Below are 20,646 nucleotides of genomic sequence, written 5' to 3' on the forward strand. Positions count from 1 at the left end.
CACTCACCCCAGACAACAAGATGGCATTGGTTATGTTGGAGTGCCCATACAGCCGATGGGTCGGCTTGGGGTCAGAGGGCACCCAGGGGAGTGCCCCAGGGAGACACCTATACGATGCGTGGCACTAAGTTCACAGCGGGCAGTCAGCGGTTTGCGCAACTGCATGGCTGCCTTGCCAGCTGCTGCAATGGTGTTCGTGCCTGTCCGCCCCAACCGCACAGCCCACCTCCTGGCCACCCCCCGCTACTCCCCCTGGCTCTGGCAGAAGCCCCCGGCCAGCGGCACAACTGTTAGCAAACTCTGGTGATGTTGGACACTTTCCGTCCCCCCCTCTGTCTCCCTCAGCAGCCGCCACGCCGGTTTCACAATTTTTTAAAAGCATAAGTGAACCTCGCCATCAGGAACTCGGCCCATTGGAGGCGGAAAATCGCGGATGCCCCAGAGAATACCGGGTCAGGCCCGCTAATGATATGCAAAACGGTGTTTACTGTATGTGCGTTCTGGACCGTATTGATGCCGCTGTCAAGGTGACAGAGAATAGCGATTTGGTGTCAAATTGGCACCTGCCACGATTTCGGCGTCGAACCCAATTCTCCGCCCAATCACGATCCGTGATTTAGGCATCGGCGAACGGAGAATCCTGCCCAAGATCTGTTTAACGGTTATGATCAAAATTTATTTTTATTCCCAGTTCTTTAGCGTTTTTTTTTTAAAACTACAGTTTCAGTGATTGTTTAAAAAATCTCTGCTGGGCTGTTTTGATGGAGCTATCTATTGACATTTCTCTCGGGGTTATTCATTATGAATGCTTGGCTGAGCTTCAAAAGCTACAATTATCACAGCAGGTTTCCATGTTCATGTTTGATTGAAAGTTTAAAGAGGCCATTAAAAGATAAGGGGCATGAAAATAAGTTTGTTTTAATAAGAGATTAACCATTTGAGATTTGAAAGGATTGATGCTTTCATGAAGTACAATTTTATCAGGGGGGGTTAGCACTGCTGCCTAATGGCGCCAAGGACCTGGGTATGATCCTGGCTCCAGGTCACTGTCCGTGTGGAGTTTGCACATTCTCCCCTGCGTCTGTGGTTCTAATGTCCACAATCCAAAGATGTGCCGGGTTCCATAGTGAGACCTGGATTACATTGTTAGAAGTTTTATTTTCATCTCCACATGATTCCTGATATCTCCCTATGGTGGATACTGGGTAGGTTGGCAATGCGGGGAGGGTATGAGGGGGGATGGGTGGGGGGCATGAGCTGGAATGAATTGTTATGGAAAGTATGAGGAGCCTGGTAAGGGGGGGGTGGGGGGGGCGGCATGAGGAGGGGTGGCGGCTCGAAGGCCTACAATCTTCTCAAACAACTATGACTCAGTCCCAGAGAACTGAGGCGAGCCTTTCAACCAGCCCCATCCGGGCACTCACCCACCCCCCATGAACTCATAGCATGTCTCCAGGGTCAGCTGGCCCGTCTTCATTCTGCACCAATCCTGGATCGAAAACCCCACATTTCAGGGTTCTTTGTGCTAAGGTGGAGCCATGAGTCAGGAACCTTCCCACTGAACTACTTGCCTTGGTAACCAAAATCCGGCCCTCGGAATTCTGCAGCATGTGACTTGCCTCCTAACTCCGGAAAGCTTTTCCACCATCTCCAAGGCACAAGTCGGGAGTAAATTTGAAAACTCTCCGCTTGCCTGGATGAGCGCAGCTCCAACTACACTCAAGAAGCTCAACACCACCCAGGACAAAACAACTCGATTGGTACCCCATCCACTACCTTCGACAATCACTCCCTTCACCACCAACGCACATTGGGAGCAGTGTGTACAATAAATAAGATTGACTGTAACTACTCACCAAAGTTACTTCAGCAGCACCTTCCAAACCCACAAACTCCACTACCTAGAACAAAGGTGAGTTCCCCTCCAAGCCACGCACAATGGGCTGGTTTAGCACAGTGGGCTAAACAGCTGGCTTGTAATGCAGAACGAGGCCAGCAGCGCGGGTTCAATTCCCGTACCAGCCTCCCCGAACAGGCGCCGGAATGTGGCGACTAGGGGCTTTTCACAGTAACTTAATTGAAGCCTACTTGTGACAAGCTATTATTATTACCATCCTGGAAATAAATTGGCGTTCCTTCACTGTCGCTGGGTCAAAATCATGGAGTGCCCTCCCGAACAGCGGAGTGGGCGTATCGACACCACTTGGACTGCAGCAGCTCACCACCTGCTCCCCAAGAGAAATTTGAGGTGGGCAATAAATGTTAACCGAGCCATCGTTGCCCATGTCTTAAATTAATTTTTTAAATTTTCTTTGCTTAATTTTTCTGCAAGTTCTAGAAAGTTGTCTTCCCCAGAGTAATGCTCCTTTTTTTTGATTAACCTCTGCCAATCATCTATCATATCTGTACTTTTAATAATATGACTGAGAACGGGATGACGAATATTCAACAATTGCCTATTAATATGACTGCGTTTTGATAAAATAAAGCCACCCGTTGCAGATTATTTTCAAACCAACCCATTTGAGTTGAAGCTTAGAAGACTAAGTTTAAAATATTCTTTGCTTTATATACATTATGCAATCTATGTTGATTGGCCAACATCAAGGAATTGTGATGTCACAGAGCTTGCTGTTTTGTGTCAGTATACCAGAACAATACTCAACTTCATTCTAACTTTCTCTGAAATCTGTACGCTGAAACATATTTCCCTGGTAATCACGCTGTCCTCAGTGAATAAAAACCTACCTTCCCAATTGAAACCTTCAGAACCATGAGAGCAAATAATTTGCTTTTCTCGTTGTTTTAAGAAAATCCCATTCCAGCCGTGCAGTCCTGACGATGGGGGAGTGATAGGTATCCAGGTTGCCGAATTCATGTTGTAATGGACTTGTAATTTCATCTCACTTGTGCTTTTTTTGAATATTAAATTATCCAGCTGAATAATTGTAGCTCCCACCAGCAACCCAAACATGCCTTCGCTATTTACAACGCTCTATGAGAAAATGACAAAGGGACCTCAGAGTAGCTGCAGCTGATTTTTCAGGATATCCTCAATAAACCCAAGCGGTCTTTCTAAATTCACTTTTCTTTGAAAATGAATGCTATTGCAAGGGTTTAAAAATAAAATATTATCAGCAACAGACATGTTGTGATGAATGCTTCCACTGTCCTTTCCGAATCAGCTGGTTGGTCTCATTTATGGTTCTTTATCAGATGAGTTCAATATATAGTGTGTTTTAGGAGTTGATGTATGAGCAATTCAGCTTGTATCTTTGTCTGTTAATAGATAAGATCAGAAAAGGAGCTTCTTTAACCACTATGGGTAGCTAGCGCTAGCACACTGCAGAGTAAATATTCCGAATGGCAAAGAGCAGGAGACTGAGTAAATATTCCATAACCTTCCAGTGAAAGTGGCATCTATGACGCACTGAAACATCAGTTTGATGTTCCCTCTCACAAAGCCACACACAGCTTAGCAATGCCGCACAGCAGTATGTGCATTTGACCAAGTCACTCTGTCTTTGTCAAAGATAACAGTAAAATTAAAAATTCTCAGCAGCAATATAAACTCAGTGGGCATTTCGTCACTGCCCCTTTTGTCCAAGGGAGGAACTCTGGATGAAAATCCATTTTCTTTCGACCCAGTTAAAATTAGAGCACAAAGAGAGTGGCTTATGTGGCCCATGGTATCTGCGAATCACTTATCCAGCCTTATCCCACTGTCACCTCTCACTCTGTAGCCCTACAGGTTACAGCAGCCCGAGCACATATTAAAGTATTTTTCTCAATGTAATGATGATTTCCGCTGTACCTCCCTTCCAGACAGTGAAAACCCCACCCCCTCCCTTTATCGGAAACATTGGCGAGACCCCAGTATCTGTGAGTTTGGAGAACAGCATTGGGCAAGATATCATTATCAAAAAACGCAATAAAACTGATGCCATGAGCAATCAAAAACAAGATTAAAAATAGCGTTCTGTACACCACAGTGCAGATAACACTCCTTCCTCCCCCACCAACAGAACCTGCCATCAGCCCTCCCTTAGTGAGCAATGTATGTGACCCTTTGCATGAGTCTGCATGGGTGAATTGCAACAATTGTTTATTCCTGTCTGGTGCAAGAGTAAAATGGGAACGGTGGCCATACCATGTCTTACAAGGGAACTTCGAGATAGTGGGTGCGGTCTAATCAAATTGGAACAGAGTCCCGTGATGAGCACGTTTCACCAAGTGGATCCCGGCAACGCCGAGAAACATTCGGGACTCTGTCGCAATTCGGGGCCTCAGCGGGGAACTTCCCACCGAGGCCTCACTAAACCCCATTTCCTGCACTGAGGAGCACCACTTGCCCGATGGCAACCAGATCTCTCGACCCCCGTACCCCCAAATCACCTATAATGGGGTGCTCGGGGGTGGGAGTGGGAACGCACCTCATACGCACAAGGCACCCCCGGGCCCGATCCCTGCCACAGGAAATATGCCAGCCTGGCACCTTGCACTGCCAGCCTGACACTGCCCCTACCAATGTCACCTGCACACCTTGGCAATGCCAGGCTGGCACCCAAGTGGCAGTGCCAAGGTGCCCAGTTGGACGAGAAGTGCCAAGGTGCCCAGTTGGACCAGCAGTGCCAAGGTGCATGCCCCCCCCCCCTCCCCGCCAGTGCCGTTCTTTCTGGTTCCCGTTTGTGGGGAGCAGCACTGAACAGCACCCACCCGAGGCCTGCGAGGCAAAGGGAGTAGGTTTCAGGGTCGCGATAGATCTGGCGAGTGCAGATAGAGGGAGACTAATATGAAAATTTGCAAAATACCGTTGCCGCCACAATGGACCGGATTCAGATTGTGACGTCTGGCTAGAACACGTGAGATCTCGGGAGGCATGGCAAGCCCTGTCCTAACTTATTGCCATTCAGATAATAATCTGCCTTACCGTTTTTGCTACCAAAGTGGATAACCTCACATTTATCCAAATTATACTGCATCTACCATTCATTTGCCCACTCACTCAACTTGTCCAAATCAGACTGCAGGATCTCTGCATCCTCCTCACAGCTCACCCTCCCACCCAACTTTGTGTCATCTGCAAATTTGGAGATATTGCATTTAATTCACTCATTTAAATCATTAATATATATTGTGAATAGCTGGGGTCCCATTGCAGCGGGACCTGGGTGTCCTTGTACACCAGTCACTGAAGGTAAGCGCGCAGGTACAGCAGGCGGTAAAGAAGGTAAATGGTATGTTGGCCTTTATTGCAAGAGGATTCGAGTTGAGGGGCAGGGATGTCTTGCTGTAATTATACAGGGCCTTAGTGAGGCCACACCTGGAGTATTGTGAACAGTTTTGGTCTCCTTCTCTGAGGAAGGATGTTTTTGCTCCGGAGGGAATGTGGTAATTCCTGGGATGGTGGGACTGCAGTACGAGGAGAGATTAAGTCGATTAGGATTGTATTTGCTGGAGTTCAGAAGAATGAGAGAGGATCTCCCTCTAACAGGACAGGACAGGGTTAATGAATTATCCGGCACACTCGACAGACTGAATGGCCCCCTCCTGCTCCTATGTACTATGTTTCTCACCCTCTCCTCTCCGTGGATGTGACACTGCCCCCCACACACACACACACCAGTCCACCTGACAATTCATCCACCCCCCCCCTGCCCAGTGTGATACTGATTCGCTGCTCCGTGTGACACTGATTTCCCCCTGGCCCCACCTAGTGCATGTTCCATTGCTTTCCCAGTGGGTTAGACCCAACCTTCTCCTTGTGCTTCCCTCCCATCTTCCTTTCCCCATTCTCTTCTCAATGCATCTCCTCTCCCTCCTCCTCTCATGTTTGACTACATATCTTGTGAATCTGAGAGAGGGCACTTTTGGGGAAGTATTCTGGAATAAGTGATCAGCCTTCTGGGTCCTGGCATGTTTTACACACTGGATCTATACAAAATGTTTCTGGCACAATATTGGCAACCATACAGCAATTAAATCTTCTCAAAGTATGTTTTATGTTTTAAAATAACTTGATAAGATGACCTAAATTCCTGCCGGGTGGCTATCATAGTGAATAAATGTTGCAATGACTCCTTGTGAATTTACTGCATTTTCACATTATTTTCCTCAGGGCATTTTGCTTTCAAGCATTGCATAATTTTCATGATCAATTAAAAGAGAAGCAGAATAATATGATCGCCCTCTTCCAGCTGTTGTAGTACTCAGCCAGTCAATGATAATTGCAAAGAGCGTCAAGAATATAAATATAAATAGCACAACCTGTGTGAAAAAAAATCTTGTTAACACATTATTTTCAGGAACAAAGAGCAAATTACTGTAATGTGGATGTGCCCTGGAGACAACAGTAACATACTTTATTGATCTGGCAACCAAGGGTGAATAGCACTTGAAAGATGAAGTGTTATTGCAAATCACGTCATTAAGAAGATGATTAAACCAGAAATAGTCCAATAAGATATGCACACTATGTCCAACTGAAAATAGACTTTCTTTCATTCACTTATTGTTTGTTATTATTTGGATTCTGTGACACCGACCACGTCAAGGTGATGCTATCATTCAGTCGCTGTGCAGATACCTTTACCACGAGCTGATGTATGTTATTTGTGAGCGAGCTGGTATATAAGCAATTGTGGTCATGTTAATGATGAACGCTGAGACTTAATGAAATTCCTTTCTCCATCTATAAGTCGTTAGCAGGAGTGACTGTTGTGAAGGGTATTAGAAATGGAATGTAACCCCAAGACAGAATGTCACATGGAATTACTCACATTGTGGTCTGTAACGTGGAACTGTTGCTTTCTTATCTTATTTACTTCAGTCTGTTGCCCTCTGGAGGTGATTCGGCAAATAGAATTTTGACTTGAAATCTTTTTGCTTAATTATCTATGTAAGTGTTCCGATTATATTTGACTTTTAACTTTATTTTTAAGGTTAACAGAAAATCGAGTTGAAATTATGCTTTCCAAGACAGATTTATAGAAGTGGAAAGGCTTCAGAGGTTGAAGGGGTGATTTTATTGAGGCTTTGAAACGCTGTAAAGATTCTCTCAGGAAAGTTGCAGAGAAGTTGTTACTCCTGGCCAGAGAATTCACAATACGGCCACAGAATCTGCAAATTACAGCTCGCCCATTTGGGAGTGAAATCACTTTTTCACACACATGGCTGCGGAAATCGGGCATTCCCTCCTCTGGAAGGTTGTGGATTCTGGGAGCAGGATGTTTTAGGATAATGGGGTCTCCCGCCCCATCACCAGAAAAGTTGGCAGGGTCTGCATTCCTGCTGGTGCCAGCGTCCCCACAGAAATTTAACACTCCAAAGAGCATTGAGTGGCTGGAGGTGAGATTTATGCCCATCACCTCCGGGCCATCTGATGGGCTGGCAGGGCAGTATTCCCAACAGCACCACTGGGAACAGCCACGCCTGCTGGGATAATAAACTGTCCCAGATTCTAAGTACTGGGGCCCGCAAGACCGGGTAGGTGTGGAATTTCACGATGGAGGTGGGAAGAGACCCCCTTGTGACCCCCTCCCCTCCTGACAGCTCGCAAGTTGTGGCCAGGTGAAAAGTGGCCTTTAAGTGACAAATTGGCCACTCAACAACCTGCCTGTCTCACATGAGATTCTGGACAGATTGGGGATGGGCAGGAAGCTGGTGGGAAAGCGACCTGGGGGATTTTACTACTCCCCCCTCCTGAGCTCCAGTGTGTGAATGTAAAATTCTACCCTGGGAGTCAATTGACAATTTCAAACTGAAATGAACATTTCTATTAGTTTTGGTATCACAGGCTGTGGAAAGAAGTCAGGAAATTAACTTTTAGGTGCCACTTGAGCACAATCTAATTGAATATCAGGACAGGCTCGAGGGGCTGAAAGGCCTCCTCCAGTTTCACATATTCCTATCTTGTCAGAAACAAAACATTTTTTGAATGTTCACATTCCATAGAAGGATTTTCTTGCCGTTCACGCCGGCGAGATCTTACGTTGCAGCCGACGCCCCCCCTCCCTCCCGTAGGTTTCATGGTGGTGAGGGACGCGTTCACAGGAAACCCCCTTGTCAATGGCAGGCCCAGAGGATCCCAGCCACTGCCCAGAGGATCCCAGCCACTGCCGAGCTGCCCTCTGCCGCTGGGGAGGGGGAGGAACACGCCACCCTGTGTGTGTGTATTATGCACCCAGATATCTGTTGTTTTAATATGTTTTCTGGATATTCAGCCAGTACTGGTATCCTGACCATATTCCAGGCAGCCAGTCCATTTTGAATCCAGGACACCATTTGTTCATATTCTGCAGATCACGTAGCAAGTGATTAGCTAATAATTTACCAGTCAACTGAACTTCATTTCATTGATAAAATGGTGTTGCACTTATTTCCATCGGAATGTTTAGTGAGATTCCAACATGAGGGATTTATTCAGCTCAGTTGGCTGGACAGATGGTCCGTGATGCGGAGAGAGGCCGGCAGCGCGGGTTCATCTCCTGGACCAATTGAGCTCATCCGTGAAGACCCCACCTTCTCAACCTTGCCCCTCGTCTGAGGTGTGGTGACCCTCAGGTTAAATCACCACCAGTCAGCTCTCCCCCTCGAAGGGGAAAGCAGCCTCTGGTCATCTGGGACTGTGGCGACTTTACTTTCATTTCATGTGAGATGATTGTAATCACTAAGGCGGCAGTATTGGGCAAGCTAATGGGGCTAAAGGTAGACAAGTCTCCTGGCCCTGATGGGATGCATCCCAGCGTGTTAAAAGAGATGGCTAGGGAAATTGTAAACGCACTAGTGATAATTTATCAAAATTCACTAGACTCTGGGGTGGTCACAGAGGATTGGAAAGTAGCAAACGTGACACCACTGTTTAAAAAAGGAGGTCGGCAGAAAGCGGGTAATTATAGGCCAGTGAGCTTAACTTCGGTTGTAGGGAAAATGCTGGAATCTATCATTAAGGAGGAAATAGCGGGGCACCTGGAGGGAAATTGTCCCATTGGGCAGACGCAGCATGGGTTCACAAAGGGTAGGTCGTGACTGACTAATTTGGTAGAATTTTTTGAGGCCGTTACCAGTGCAGTAGATAACGGGGAGCCAATGGATGTGGTATATCTGGATTTCCAGAAAGCTTTTGACAAAGTGCCACACAAAAGGTTGCTGCATAAACTAAAGATGCATGGTATTGAGGGTAAAGTGGTAGCATGGGTAGAGGATTGGTTAACTAACAGAAAGCAGAGAGTGGGGATAAATGGATGTTTCTCTGGTTGGCAACCTGTAACTAGTGGGGTCCCTCAAGGATCAGTGTTGGGCCCGCAGTTGTTCACAATTTACATAGACGATTTGGAGTTGGGGACCAAGTGCAATGTGTCAAAGTTTGCAGACGACACTAAGATGAGCGGTAAAGCAAAAAGTGCAGAGGATACCGGAAGTCTGCAGAAGGATTTGGATAGGTTAGGTGAATGGGCTAGGGTCTGGCAGATAGAATTCATTGTTGCCAAGTGTGAGGCTATCCATTTTGGGAGGAATAACAGCAGAATGGATTATTATTTAAACGGTAAGATGTTAAAACATGCTGCTGTGCAGAGGGACCTGGGTGGGCTGCTGCACGAGTCGCAAAAAGTTGGTGTGCAGGTGCAACAGGTGATTAAGAAGGCTAATCGAGTTTTGTCTTTCATTGCTAGAGGGATGGAGTTCAAGACTAGTGAGGTTATGCTGCAATTGTATAGGGTGTTGGTGAGGCCACATCTGGAGTATTGTGTTCAGTTTTGGTCTCCTTACCTGAGAAAGGACATATTGGCACTGGAGGGAGTGCAGAGGAGATTCACTAGGTTGATCCCAGAGTTGAGGGGATTAGATTATGATGAGAGGTTGAGTAGACTGGGACTGTACTCATTGGAGTTTAGAAGGATGCGGGGGGGATCTTATTGAGACATATAAAATTATGAAGGGAATAGATAGGATAGATGCGGGCAGGTTGTTTCCACTGGTTGGGGAAAGCAGAACTAGGGGGCATAGCCTCAAAATAAGGGGAGGTAGATTTAGGACCGAGTGTAGGAAGAACTTCTTCACCCAAAGGGTTGTGAATCTCTGGAATTCCTTGCCCAGTGAAGCAGTTGAGGCTCCTCCTTTAAACGTTTTTAAGAAAAAGATAGATGCCTTTCTAAAGAATAAAGGGATTCGGGGATATGGTGTACGGGCCGGAGAGTGGAGCTGAGTCCACAAAGATCAGCCATGATCTCATTGAATGGCGGAGCAGGCTCAAGGGGCCAGATGGCCTACTCCTGTTCCTAGTTCTTATGGTCTTATGTCTCAAGCTGAGTCGCCTCTTAGGAATGAAAATGTTGATGATTTATACACAAGGAAATGCTTTGCTGTTTGACAAGGCGCAGTCTGTCTTTAACCACAGCAGATCCTTTACACATCAGCAGATACATCACTTCTAGCAATCAAAAAAACACCGAGGGTGGGATTCTCCACCGTCCGACACCAAAATCGGGAATGTGATTGGCGGAGAATCGGTTCCTTCGCCTCAACCGCGGCGGGCACTGATTTGACGCCAAATCACAATTCTCCATCGCCTCGACAGCGGCACCAATGCATTCCGGAAACCCACATACACCGTTTGCATATCATTCGAGGGCCTGACCCGGTTTTCTCCGGGGCCTCCACGATTCTCCGCCTCCAATGGGACGAATTTCCAACGGTGCAGTTCACTTGTGCTTTTACAAATCGTGAAACTGGCGTCATGGCTGCTGATGGGGAGAGAGGAGCTAGGACACAGAGAGGAGCGACTGCGGGCTGCCGAGCAGGACACTGGCTGGGTCGGGGTGTTGTTGACGGGGGGACTGGGACAGTGTCCAGGCTCGGACCGCCATTACTGCGGCCTGCAAAGCAGCCACCTTGCTGCACACCCCACAGACCACACACCTTTGCTCCTCGTTCTACAGAGTGACACCAGCCGTATGGGTGCCCCCATCCCAGCTCTCAGCCCCACCCTCCGCCACACACCCCAGACCACCCAACTGGCTGCAACCTACCAGTGGGGCATCATGTACCCACTCAAGGGTAATGCCCATTGTAGTCCCTATGGAGGCACCGGCAGGGGCCGTGGAGCATACCGCTGGCAAGGGCTAGTCCCTTAATAGCAGAATCAGTCCAAGTGTGGCACCAGTTTTGCTGTTGTGAAAGTCCACAGATACTGCGCCGGCATCAACAATTAGTCTCAGGAATGGAGAATTCAGTCCCTAATCTTGTGCTCGAAGCTATTCTGATTTCACAAAGGCACTATTAATTTTGCTATTATAGAACCATCCTTCAGAGTTAATATGAAAGACATACTAGTTAAAGCCAAATTTAAATGTTGTAAACTTGCTAATGAGTAGTGGAGAATTGAGCTTTAATACACTAATATGCACAACTCCATTAACCAATTAAATATTAATATTATGCATCTTGTGTCCGTAGTCAACATTTTCTGTTATAAATTCTTATACCCACATTTAGAATGGAATCTACCTATGTAAACATGTCATGCTACAATTGCACCCTCCTGCCAGTAGTGGCACTGTTGCATTTCCCAGCTCCTTAGGTTCCACTGATGGTCCAACCAACTTAACCAGCGCTTCCCAAATTACTGTGCATTTTGCTATTCAACCATACATAATAGAAAATCAAAGTGTTGCCAAAATTAAATTGAGCATCTGACTATTAAATTAATTCTGAATGACCTCTGCATGCCTTTTTTTTACGTTAACTTTGTTTGGGCTGCTGCAGACTCATGACTGAGGTAAACCCAGCAGCTAGAATCCATAGAATCCCTCCAGTGCAGCAGGAGGCCAGTTGGCCCATCCAGTCTGCTGATTGTTTACCAATTTAGAAAAAAGGTCATGAAACAGACATTAAAGCCCTTATTTACGGGAACACGTGAAAAGTGGTGTAGCCCAATTTCAGATCCAACATTTTGTCGGAGTCCTTGTGGATCAGGCTGCTAGTCTCCAGAATTGGTCGATGTAGTACGTACAACAGCATGGCACTCAAGGAAAGATGTCCAACATTGTTAAAGAGAAAGTTTAAGAAGTAGTAAAGAAGTTTGAAATATGAGAGTGTGTTGTTAGGAGATATCTTATTCACCTCAACTTAGAATAGCCACTGATGTACAGAAACACCTTTCACCACAGATCCATCAGGCTGTGGTCTGCACATCACGTCCTGGAGATAAAGGAGATGGTGGACTCTGTCAGATGGTTCCCTGAGCAGACGGTCAAGGTCTTTTGGGAGAATGCCTCATTGCCCAAACTTTCAAACAAGCACCAAGACGTAGCTTGGGTGAGAAAGGCCTTTCCTGTCAGATCCTTCCTAAACGCTCAGAGTCTCACCCCATCTTAAATACCTTAGCACCATTTGTAATGACCATTTTGAAGTGTCTGTGATGTTGCTTTGACTGTATTGAAGCACCTTGGACTGCAACGTGTGTAAGTAGAGAACCTGAATAGCACTGCACTTTGAATGATGGCTTTCTCGAAATGTTTGTACTGTTCCTTCAGTTACTTGACGAATAATTTTTGGAAAAAAAAACATTTAGAAATACCCACTGATGTGAGGAAGCATGGCATGTCCTTTGTTTTTTATCATTATGAAGATATAAGGTGTAGTGATCTAATTCAGTGAATCTGATCATAACATTTGGTTTGTGTGTCAATTCATTGTGAAATAAATCAATTCAGTGACTTATATTGAGTTACAGCCGAATTTGAGAAAGAATTAGCAGCAAACCCCAATGTGAATAATGGAGCTGCCATTCGATAAAAGTTATTGGGGAAAAAATTTAGATTGGCTCCAACATAATTTTTACAGGCTGGTAGAATTAATGTTGGATGGTTTTGTGGCTATTATTTTATTTGATTAAATTTTAGTAGAATTCTTGTAAGTGTTGGATAGCTCATACAACTGAGACCATTTTTAAAAAAGTAATTAGATGAAGCATTTAGATAACTTGCAAAGGAAAATTGTTGTACATTTAAAATGTACTAAAAACTGACCGTAGAAATGAAGTATGCCTCAGTGGCTGCTACTGTCTTTAATAACTGACTCACTGCAAATATTTGGGAACTGAAATCCTTTGGGAAGTTTGTAAAAGATGATGTGGTTGTGTAGATCTAAGTAATTACAATGTAGGCAGAATTGGGACGGAAAATAATTTTGGCCTGCATTTTGTTTTCCCTGATATCCAGGGCATTGGCTTTGTTGATGGCAGTGGTGGTGCATATAGTGTCCTTGTCTTGTTCTTCTGTCATTGTCTGATTATTATTCTGAGACAGGCTGTTGCATTTGATTAAATTACGTGGTTTGCAAAATGTGTTGCTTCAGTGCATTCTCTCTAATTTTGCAGCTTCCTTGTGCTTCGCGTTTAACAGAAGTGGTGTTGGAAAAGATAACTGAAAAAGAGAAACTGGCGGAAGAATATGTTTTGCTTTCAAAAGAAGTAAGCTGACACCCCTCTGTCACACTATCCATGGTTGATAGCTACAAACAGACCCAAGTCCCAGTGTGTCATTTGAACCCAATTACGCTTTGCAATGTTCTATTATTTCAACATGATTATATAAAATAAACAGAAAAGTAATTGAAACGTTTCTCATTAGACTGGATATTTTTCTTTCGAAATGCAGATAATACAATAAACTATAAAACACAATCACTGACATTTCCAAATCACAGCTAAAATTATTCATCACATTTGGGCAGCAGCAATAAATATTCAATACTTTAGAGTACTTTCTTGATACACATTAAAAATGTATTTTTTGATTAATTGCTGCGAGAGTTTAGCGATGACCTGAAGAAAATAAATTGTTCAATAAATGTTGTTTTTCAAATTAATTATGTGTGAATACTACAATTTTTATACATCAAATTACGGTGTGGTTGACAAATATTTTATCATAGATTTTGATTACACTTGAAACAATGGATTTATAAGCATTTAACAAGGAATGTTTAAGATTTTATTGTTAAAAGTTATCTTGTGACTCATTTTGCGATAAGAAAACAGGTTTGGTAATAAAGTTTTAAGTTAAATCTTTTTGGTCTTTTCTAATCAATTCTTTCATGCAAAAGTTTTAATTTGTTAAGCTAAATTGTGTAAAGTGCTCAAACATCTTTAACTTCAAATACTAATTTGCACATTTATGAAATTGTTATCTATTCATCAAACTTTTTTTCCGGGGACCCATTTTTACCAACCGGCCAACCTTCGGGACCCAACCGGGCCGACCTTCGGGACCCACGCCGGCCGACCTTCGGGACCCACGCCGGCCGACCTGCGCGACCCACGCCGGCCGACCTGCGCGACCCACCATTTTCTCTTACCTTGTTTGCTGCTGACAAAAATGGAGGAAATGGTTTTGGGTCCCTTTGGCCCTCGTACCCGCTCCTCCAATGGAACCTGTTGGATGAAGGTGAAGCCTTCTGGTGTCGGAAAGTATGGAGTCTCCATCTGTCCAAAGTTCTGCATTTTCTTCCTGTAAGATTTTATCAAATAAAACCCCCCGAACTTGTAAAAAAAAATTAAATGAATAAAATAAATGAATAAAACCCCCCCGAACTTGTAAAACAAAAGGCTGCGACCGTTTTTGAAAAAAGCGGCCGCACTGCGAATGCGCGCCGATGATCGGGCAGGCGGCCGCACTGCGAATGCGCGCCGATGATCGGGCAGGCGTGCGCACTGCGAATGTGCGCCGATGATCGGGCAGGCAGGCGCACTGCGAATGTGCGCCGATGATCGGGCAGGCGTGCGCACTGCGAATGCGCGCCGATGATCGGGCAGGCGTGCGCACTGCGAATGTGCGCCGATGATCGGGCAGGCGTGCGCACTGCGAATGCGCGCCGATGATCGGGCAGGCGTGCGCACTGCGAATGCGCGCCGATGATCGGGCAGGCGTGCGCACTGCGAATGCGCGCCGATGATCGGGCAGGCGTGCGCACTGCGAATGCGCGCCGATGATCGGGCAGGCAGGCGCACTGCGAATGTGCGCCGATGATCGGGCAGGCGTGCGCACTGCGAATGCGCGCCGATGATCGGGCAGACGTGCGCACTGCGAATGCGCGCTGATGATCGAGCAGGCGTGCGCACTGCGAATGCGCGCTGATGATCGGGCAGGCGGCCGCACTGCGAATGCGCGCCGATGATCGGGCAGGCGTGCGCACTGCGAATGCGCGCTGATGATCGGGCAGGCGTGCGCACTGCGAATGCGCGCCGATGATCGGGCAGGCAGGCGCACTGCGAATGCGCGCCGATGATCGAGCAGGCAGGCGCACTGCGAATGCGCGCCGATGATCGGGCAGGCAGGCGCACTGCGAATGCGCGCCGATGATCGGGCAGGCAGGCGCACTGCGAATGCGCGCCGATGATCGGGCAGGCGTGCGCACTGCGAATGCGCGCCGATGATCGGGCAGGCGTGCGCACTGCGAATGCGCGCCGATGATCGGGCAGGCGTGCGCACTGCGAATGCGCGCCGATGATCGGGCAGGCGTGCGCACTGCGAATGCGCGCCGATGATCGGGCAGGCGTGCGCACTGCGAATGCGCGCCGATGATCGGGCAGGCGTGCGCACTGCGAATGCGCGCCGATGATCGGGCAGGCGTGCGCACTGCGAATGCGCGCCGATGATCGGGCAGGCGTGCGCACTGCGAATGCGCGCCGATGATCGGGCAGGCGTGCGCACTGCGAATGCGCGCCGATGATCGGGCAGGCGTGCGCACTGCGAATGCGCGCCGATGATCGGGCAGGCGTGCGCACTGCGAATGTGCGCCGATGATCGGGCAGGCAGGCGCACTGCGAATGCGCGCCGATGATCGGGCAGGCGTGCGCACTGCGAATGCGCGCCGATGATCGGGCAGGCAGGCGCACTGCGAATGCGCGCCGATGATCGGGCAGGCGTGCGCACTGCGAATGCGCGCCGATGATCGGGCAGGCAGGCGCACTGCGAATGCGCGCCGATGATCGGGCAGGCGTGCGCACTGCGAATGCGCGCCGATGATCGGGCAGGCGTGCGCACTGCGAATGCGCGCCGATGATCGGGCAGGCGTGCGCACTGCGAATGCGCGCCGATGATCGGGCAGGCGTGCGCACTGCGAATGCGCGCCGATGATCGGGCAGGCGTGCGCACTGCGAATGCGCGCCGATGATCGGGCAGGCGTGCGCACTGCGAATGTGCGCCGATGATCGGGCAGGCAGGCGCACTGCGAATGCGCGCCGATGATCGGGCAGGCGTGCGCACTGCGAATGCGCGCCGATGATCGGGCAGGCGTGCGCACTGCGAATGCGCGCCGATGATCGGGCAGGCGTGCGCACTGCGAATGCGCGCCGATGATCGGGCAGGCGTGCGCACTGCGAATGCGCGCCGATGATCGGGCAGGCGTGCGCACTGCGAATGCGCGCCGATGATCGGGCAGGCAGGCGCACTGCGAATGTGCGCCGATGATCGGGCAGGCGTGCGCACTGCGAATGCGCGCCGATGATCGGGCAGGCAGGCGCACTGCGAATGTGCGCCGATGATCGGGCAGGCAGGCGCACTGCGAATGCGCGCCGATGATCGGGCAGGCGTGCGCACTGCGAATGTGCGCCGATGATCGGGCAGGCGTGCGCACTGCGAATGCGCGCCGATGATCGGGCAGGCGTGCGCACTGCGAATGCGCGCCGATGATCGGGCAGGCAGGCGCACTGCGAATGCGCGCCGATGATCGGGCAGGCAGGCGCACTGCGAATGCGCGCCGATGATCGGGCAGGCAGGCGCACTGCGAATGCGCGCCGATGATCGGGCAGGCAGGCGCACTGCGAATGCGCGCCGATGATCGGGCAGGCAGGCGCACTGCGAATGCGCGCCGATGATCGGGCAGGCAGGCGCACTGCGAATGTGCGCCGATGATCGGGCAGGCAGGCGCACTGCGAATGTGCGCCGATGATCGGGCAGGCGTGCGCACTGCGAATGCGCGCCGATGATCGGGCAGGCAGGCGCACTGCGAATGTGCGCCGATGATCGGGCAGGCGTGCGCACTGCGAATGCGCGCCGATGATCGGGCAGGCGTGCGCACTGCGAATGTGCGCCGATGATCGGGCAGGCAGGCGCACTGCGAATGTGCGCCGATGATCGGGCAGGCGTGCGCACTGCGAATGCGCGCCGATGATCGGGCAGGCGTGCGCACTGCGAATGTGCGCCGATGATCGGGCAGGCAGGCGCACTGCGAATGTGCGCCGATGATCGGGCAGGCGTGCGCACTGCGAATGCGCGCCGATGATCGGGCAGGCAGGCGCACTGCGAATGTGCGCCGATGATCGGGCAGGCGTGCGCACTGCGAATGCGCGCCGATGATCGGGCAGGCGTGCGCACTGCGAATGCGCGCCGATGATCGGGCAGGCGTGCGCACTGCGAATGCGCGCCGATGATCGGGCAGGCAGGCGCACTGCGAATGCGCGCCGATGATCGAGCAGGCGTGTGCACTGCGAATGCGCGCCGATGATCGGGCAGGCGTGCGCACTGCGAATGCGCGCCGATGATCGGGCAGGCAGGCGCACTGCGAATGCGCGCCGATGATCGGGCAGGCAGGCGCACTGCGAATGCGCGCCGATGATCGGGCAGGCAGGCGCACTGCGAATGCGCGCCGATGATCGGGCAGGCGTGCGCACTGCGAATGTGCGCCGATGATCGGGCAGGCGTGCGCACTGCGAATGCGCGCCGATGATCGGGCAGGCGTGCGCACTGCGAATGCGCGCTGATGATCCGGCAGGCGTGCGCACTGCGAATGCGCGCCGATGATCGGGCAGGCAGGCGCACTGCGAATGCGCGCCGATGATCGGGCAGGCGTGCGCACTGCGAATGCGCGCCGATGATCGGGCAGGCGTGCGCACTGCGAATGCGCGCCGATGATCGGGCAGGCGTGCGCACTGCGAATGCGCGCCGATGATCGGGCAGGCAGGCGCACTGCGAATGCGCGCCGATGATCGGGCAGGCAGGCGCACTGCGAATGCGCGCCGATGATCGGGCAGGCGTGCGCACTGCGAATGTGCGCCGATGATCGGGCAGGCAGGCGCACTGCGAATGCGCGCCGATGATCGGGCAGGCAGGCGCACTGCGAATGCGCGCCGATGATCGGGCAGGCGTGCGCACTGCGAATGCGCGCCGATGATCGGGCAGGCAGGCGCACTGCGAATGCGCGCTGATGATCGGGCAGGCGTGCGCACTGCGAATGCGCGCCGATGATCGGGCAGGCGTGCGCACTGCGAATGCGCGCCGATGATCGGGCAGGCGTGCGCACTGCGAATGCGCGCCGATGATCGAGCAGGCGTGCGCACTGCGAATGCGCGCCGATGATCGGGCAGGCGGCCGCACTGCGAATGCGCGCCGATGATCGGGCAGGCAGGCGCACTGCGAATGCGCGCCGATGATCGGGCAGGCAGGCGCACTGCGAATGCGCGCCGATGATCGGGCAGGCAGGCGCACTGCGAATGCGCGCCGATGATCGGGCAGGCAGGCGCACTGCGAATGCGCGCCGATGATCGGGCAGGCAGGCGCACTGCGAATGCGCGCTGATGATCGGGCAGGCGTGCGCACTGCGAATGCGCGCCGATGATCGAGCAGGCGTGCGCACTGCGAATGCGCGCCGATGATCGAGCAGGCGTGCGCACTGCGAATGCGCGCCGATGATCGGGCAGGCGTGCGCACTGCGAATGCGCGCCGATGATCGGGCAGGCAGGCGCACTGCGAATGCGCGCCGATGATCGAGCAGGCGTGCGCACTGCGAATGCGCGCCGATGATCGGGCAGGCAGGCGCACTGCGAATGCGCGCCGATGATCGAGCAGGCGTGCGCACTGCGAATGCGCGCCGATGATCGGGCAGGCAGGCGCACTGCGAATGCGCGCCGATGATCGGGCAGGCGTGCGCACTGCGAATGCGCGCCGATGATCGGGCAGGCAGGCGCACTGCGAATGCGCGCCGATGATCGGGCAGGCGTGCGCACTGCGAATGCGCGCCGATGATCGGGCAGGCGTGCGCACTGCGAATGCGCGCCGATGATCGGGCAGGCAGGCGCACTGCGAATGCGCGCCGATGATCAGGCAGGCGTGCGCACTGCGAATGCGCGCTGATGATCAGGCAGGCGTGCGCACTGCGAATGCGCGCTGATGATCGGGCAGGCGTGCGCACTGCGAATGCGCGCCGATGATCAGGCAGGCGTGCGCACTGCGAATGCGCGCTGATGATCGGGCAGGCGTGCGCACTGCGAATGCGCGCCGATGATCGGGCAGGCAGGCGCACTGCGAATGCGCGCCGATGATCGGGCAGGCGTGCGCACTGCGAATGCGCGCCGATGATCGGGCAGGCAGGCGCACTGCGAATGCGCGCCGATGATCGGGCAGGCAGGCGCACTGCGAATGCGCGCCGATGATCGGGCAGGCGTGCGCACTGCGAATGCGCGCCGATGATCGAGCAGGCGTGCGCACTGCGAATGCGCGCCGATGATCGGGCAGGCAGGCGCACTGCGAATGCGCGCCGATGATCGAGCAGGCGTGCGCACTGCGAATGCGCGCCGATGATCGGGCAGGCAGGCGCACTGCGAATGCGCGCCGATGATCGGGCAGGCGTGCGCACTGCGAATGCGCGCCGATGATCGGGCAGGCAGGCGCACTGCGAATGCGCGCCGATGATCGGGCAGGCGTGCGCACTGCGAATGCGCGCCGATGATCGGGCAGGCGTGCGCACTGCGAATGCGCGCCGATGATCGGGCAGGCAGGCGCACTGCGAATGCGCGCCGATGATCAGGCAGGCGTGCGCACTGCGAATGCGCGCCGATGATCGGGCAGGCAGGCGCACTGCGAATGCGCGCTGATGATCGGGCAGGCGTGCGCACTGCGAATGCGCGCTGATGATCAGGCAGGCGTGCGCACTGCGAATGCGCGCTGATGATCGGGCAGGCGTGCGCACTGCGAATGCGCGCCGATGATCAGGCAGGCGTGCGCACTGCGAATGCGCGCTGATGATCGGGCAGGCGTGCGCACTGCGAATGCGCGCCGATGATCGGGCAGGCAGGCGCACTGCGAATGCGCGCTGATGATCGGGCAGGCGTGCGCACTGCGAATGCGCGCCGATGATCGGGCAGGCGTGCGCACTGCGAATGCGCGCCGATGATCAGGCAGGCGTGCGCACTGCGAATGCGCGCTGATGATCGGGCAGGCGTGCGCACTGCGAATGCGCGCCGATGATCGGGCAGGCGTGCGCACTGCGAATGCGCGCTGATGATCGGGCAGACGTGCGCACTGCGAATGCGCGCCGATGATCGGGCAGGCGTGCGCACTGCGAATGCGCGCTGATGATCGGGCAGACGTGCGCACTGCGAATGCGCGCTGATGATCGGGCAGGCGTGCGCACTGCGAATGCGCGCTGATGATCGGGCAGACGTGCGCACTGCGAATGCGCGCCGATGATCGGGCAGGCAGGCGCACTGCGAATGTGCGCCGATGATCGGGCAGGCGTGCGCACTGCGAATGCGCGCCGATGATCGGGCAGGCGTGCGCACTGCGAATGCGCGCCGATGATCGGGCAGGCGTGCGCACTGCGAATGCGCGCTGATGATCGGGCAGGCAGGCGCACTGCGAATGCGCG

General features: G+C 52.0%; 1 protein-coding gene across 8 annotated transcripts in view; it reads left to right on the forward strand.

Moving 5' to 3' along the window:
* Positions 1-14,071, forward strand: part of cntln (centlein, centrosomal protein) — a 725,020-nt gene extending 710,949 nt beyond the window's left edge. For all 8 annotated transcript variants that reach the window (XM_072517511.1, XM_072517513.1, XM_072517506.1 and 5 more), the window contains exon 27: positions 13,379-14,071. In XM_072517511.1, the coding sequence (XP_072373612.1) occupies positions 13,379-13,480 (102 nt within the window). In that variant the 3' untranslated portion in view covers positions 13,481-14,071. The remainder of the gene's footprint in view (positions 1-13,378) is intronic.
* Positions 14,072-20,646: the final 6,575 nt, after the last annotated feature.

The sequence above is a fragment of the Scyliorhinus torazame genome, chromosome 9 (assembly GCF_047496885.1).
Source record: "Scyliorhinus torazame isolate Kashiwa2021f chromosome 9, sScyTor2.1, whole genome shotgun sequence".
Taxonomy (NCBI): Eukaryota; Metazoa; Chordata; class Chondrichthyes; order Carcharhiniformes; family Scyliorhinidae; genus Scyliorhinus; species Scyliorhinus torazame.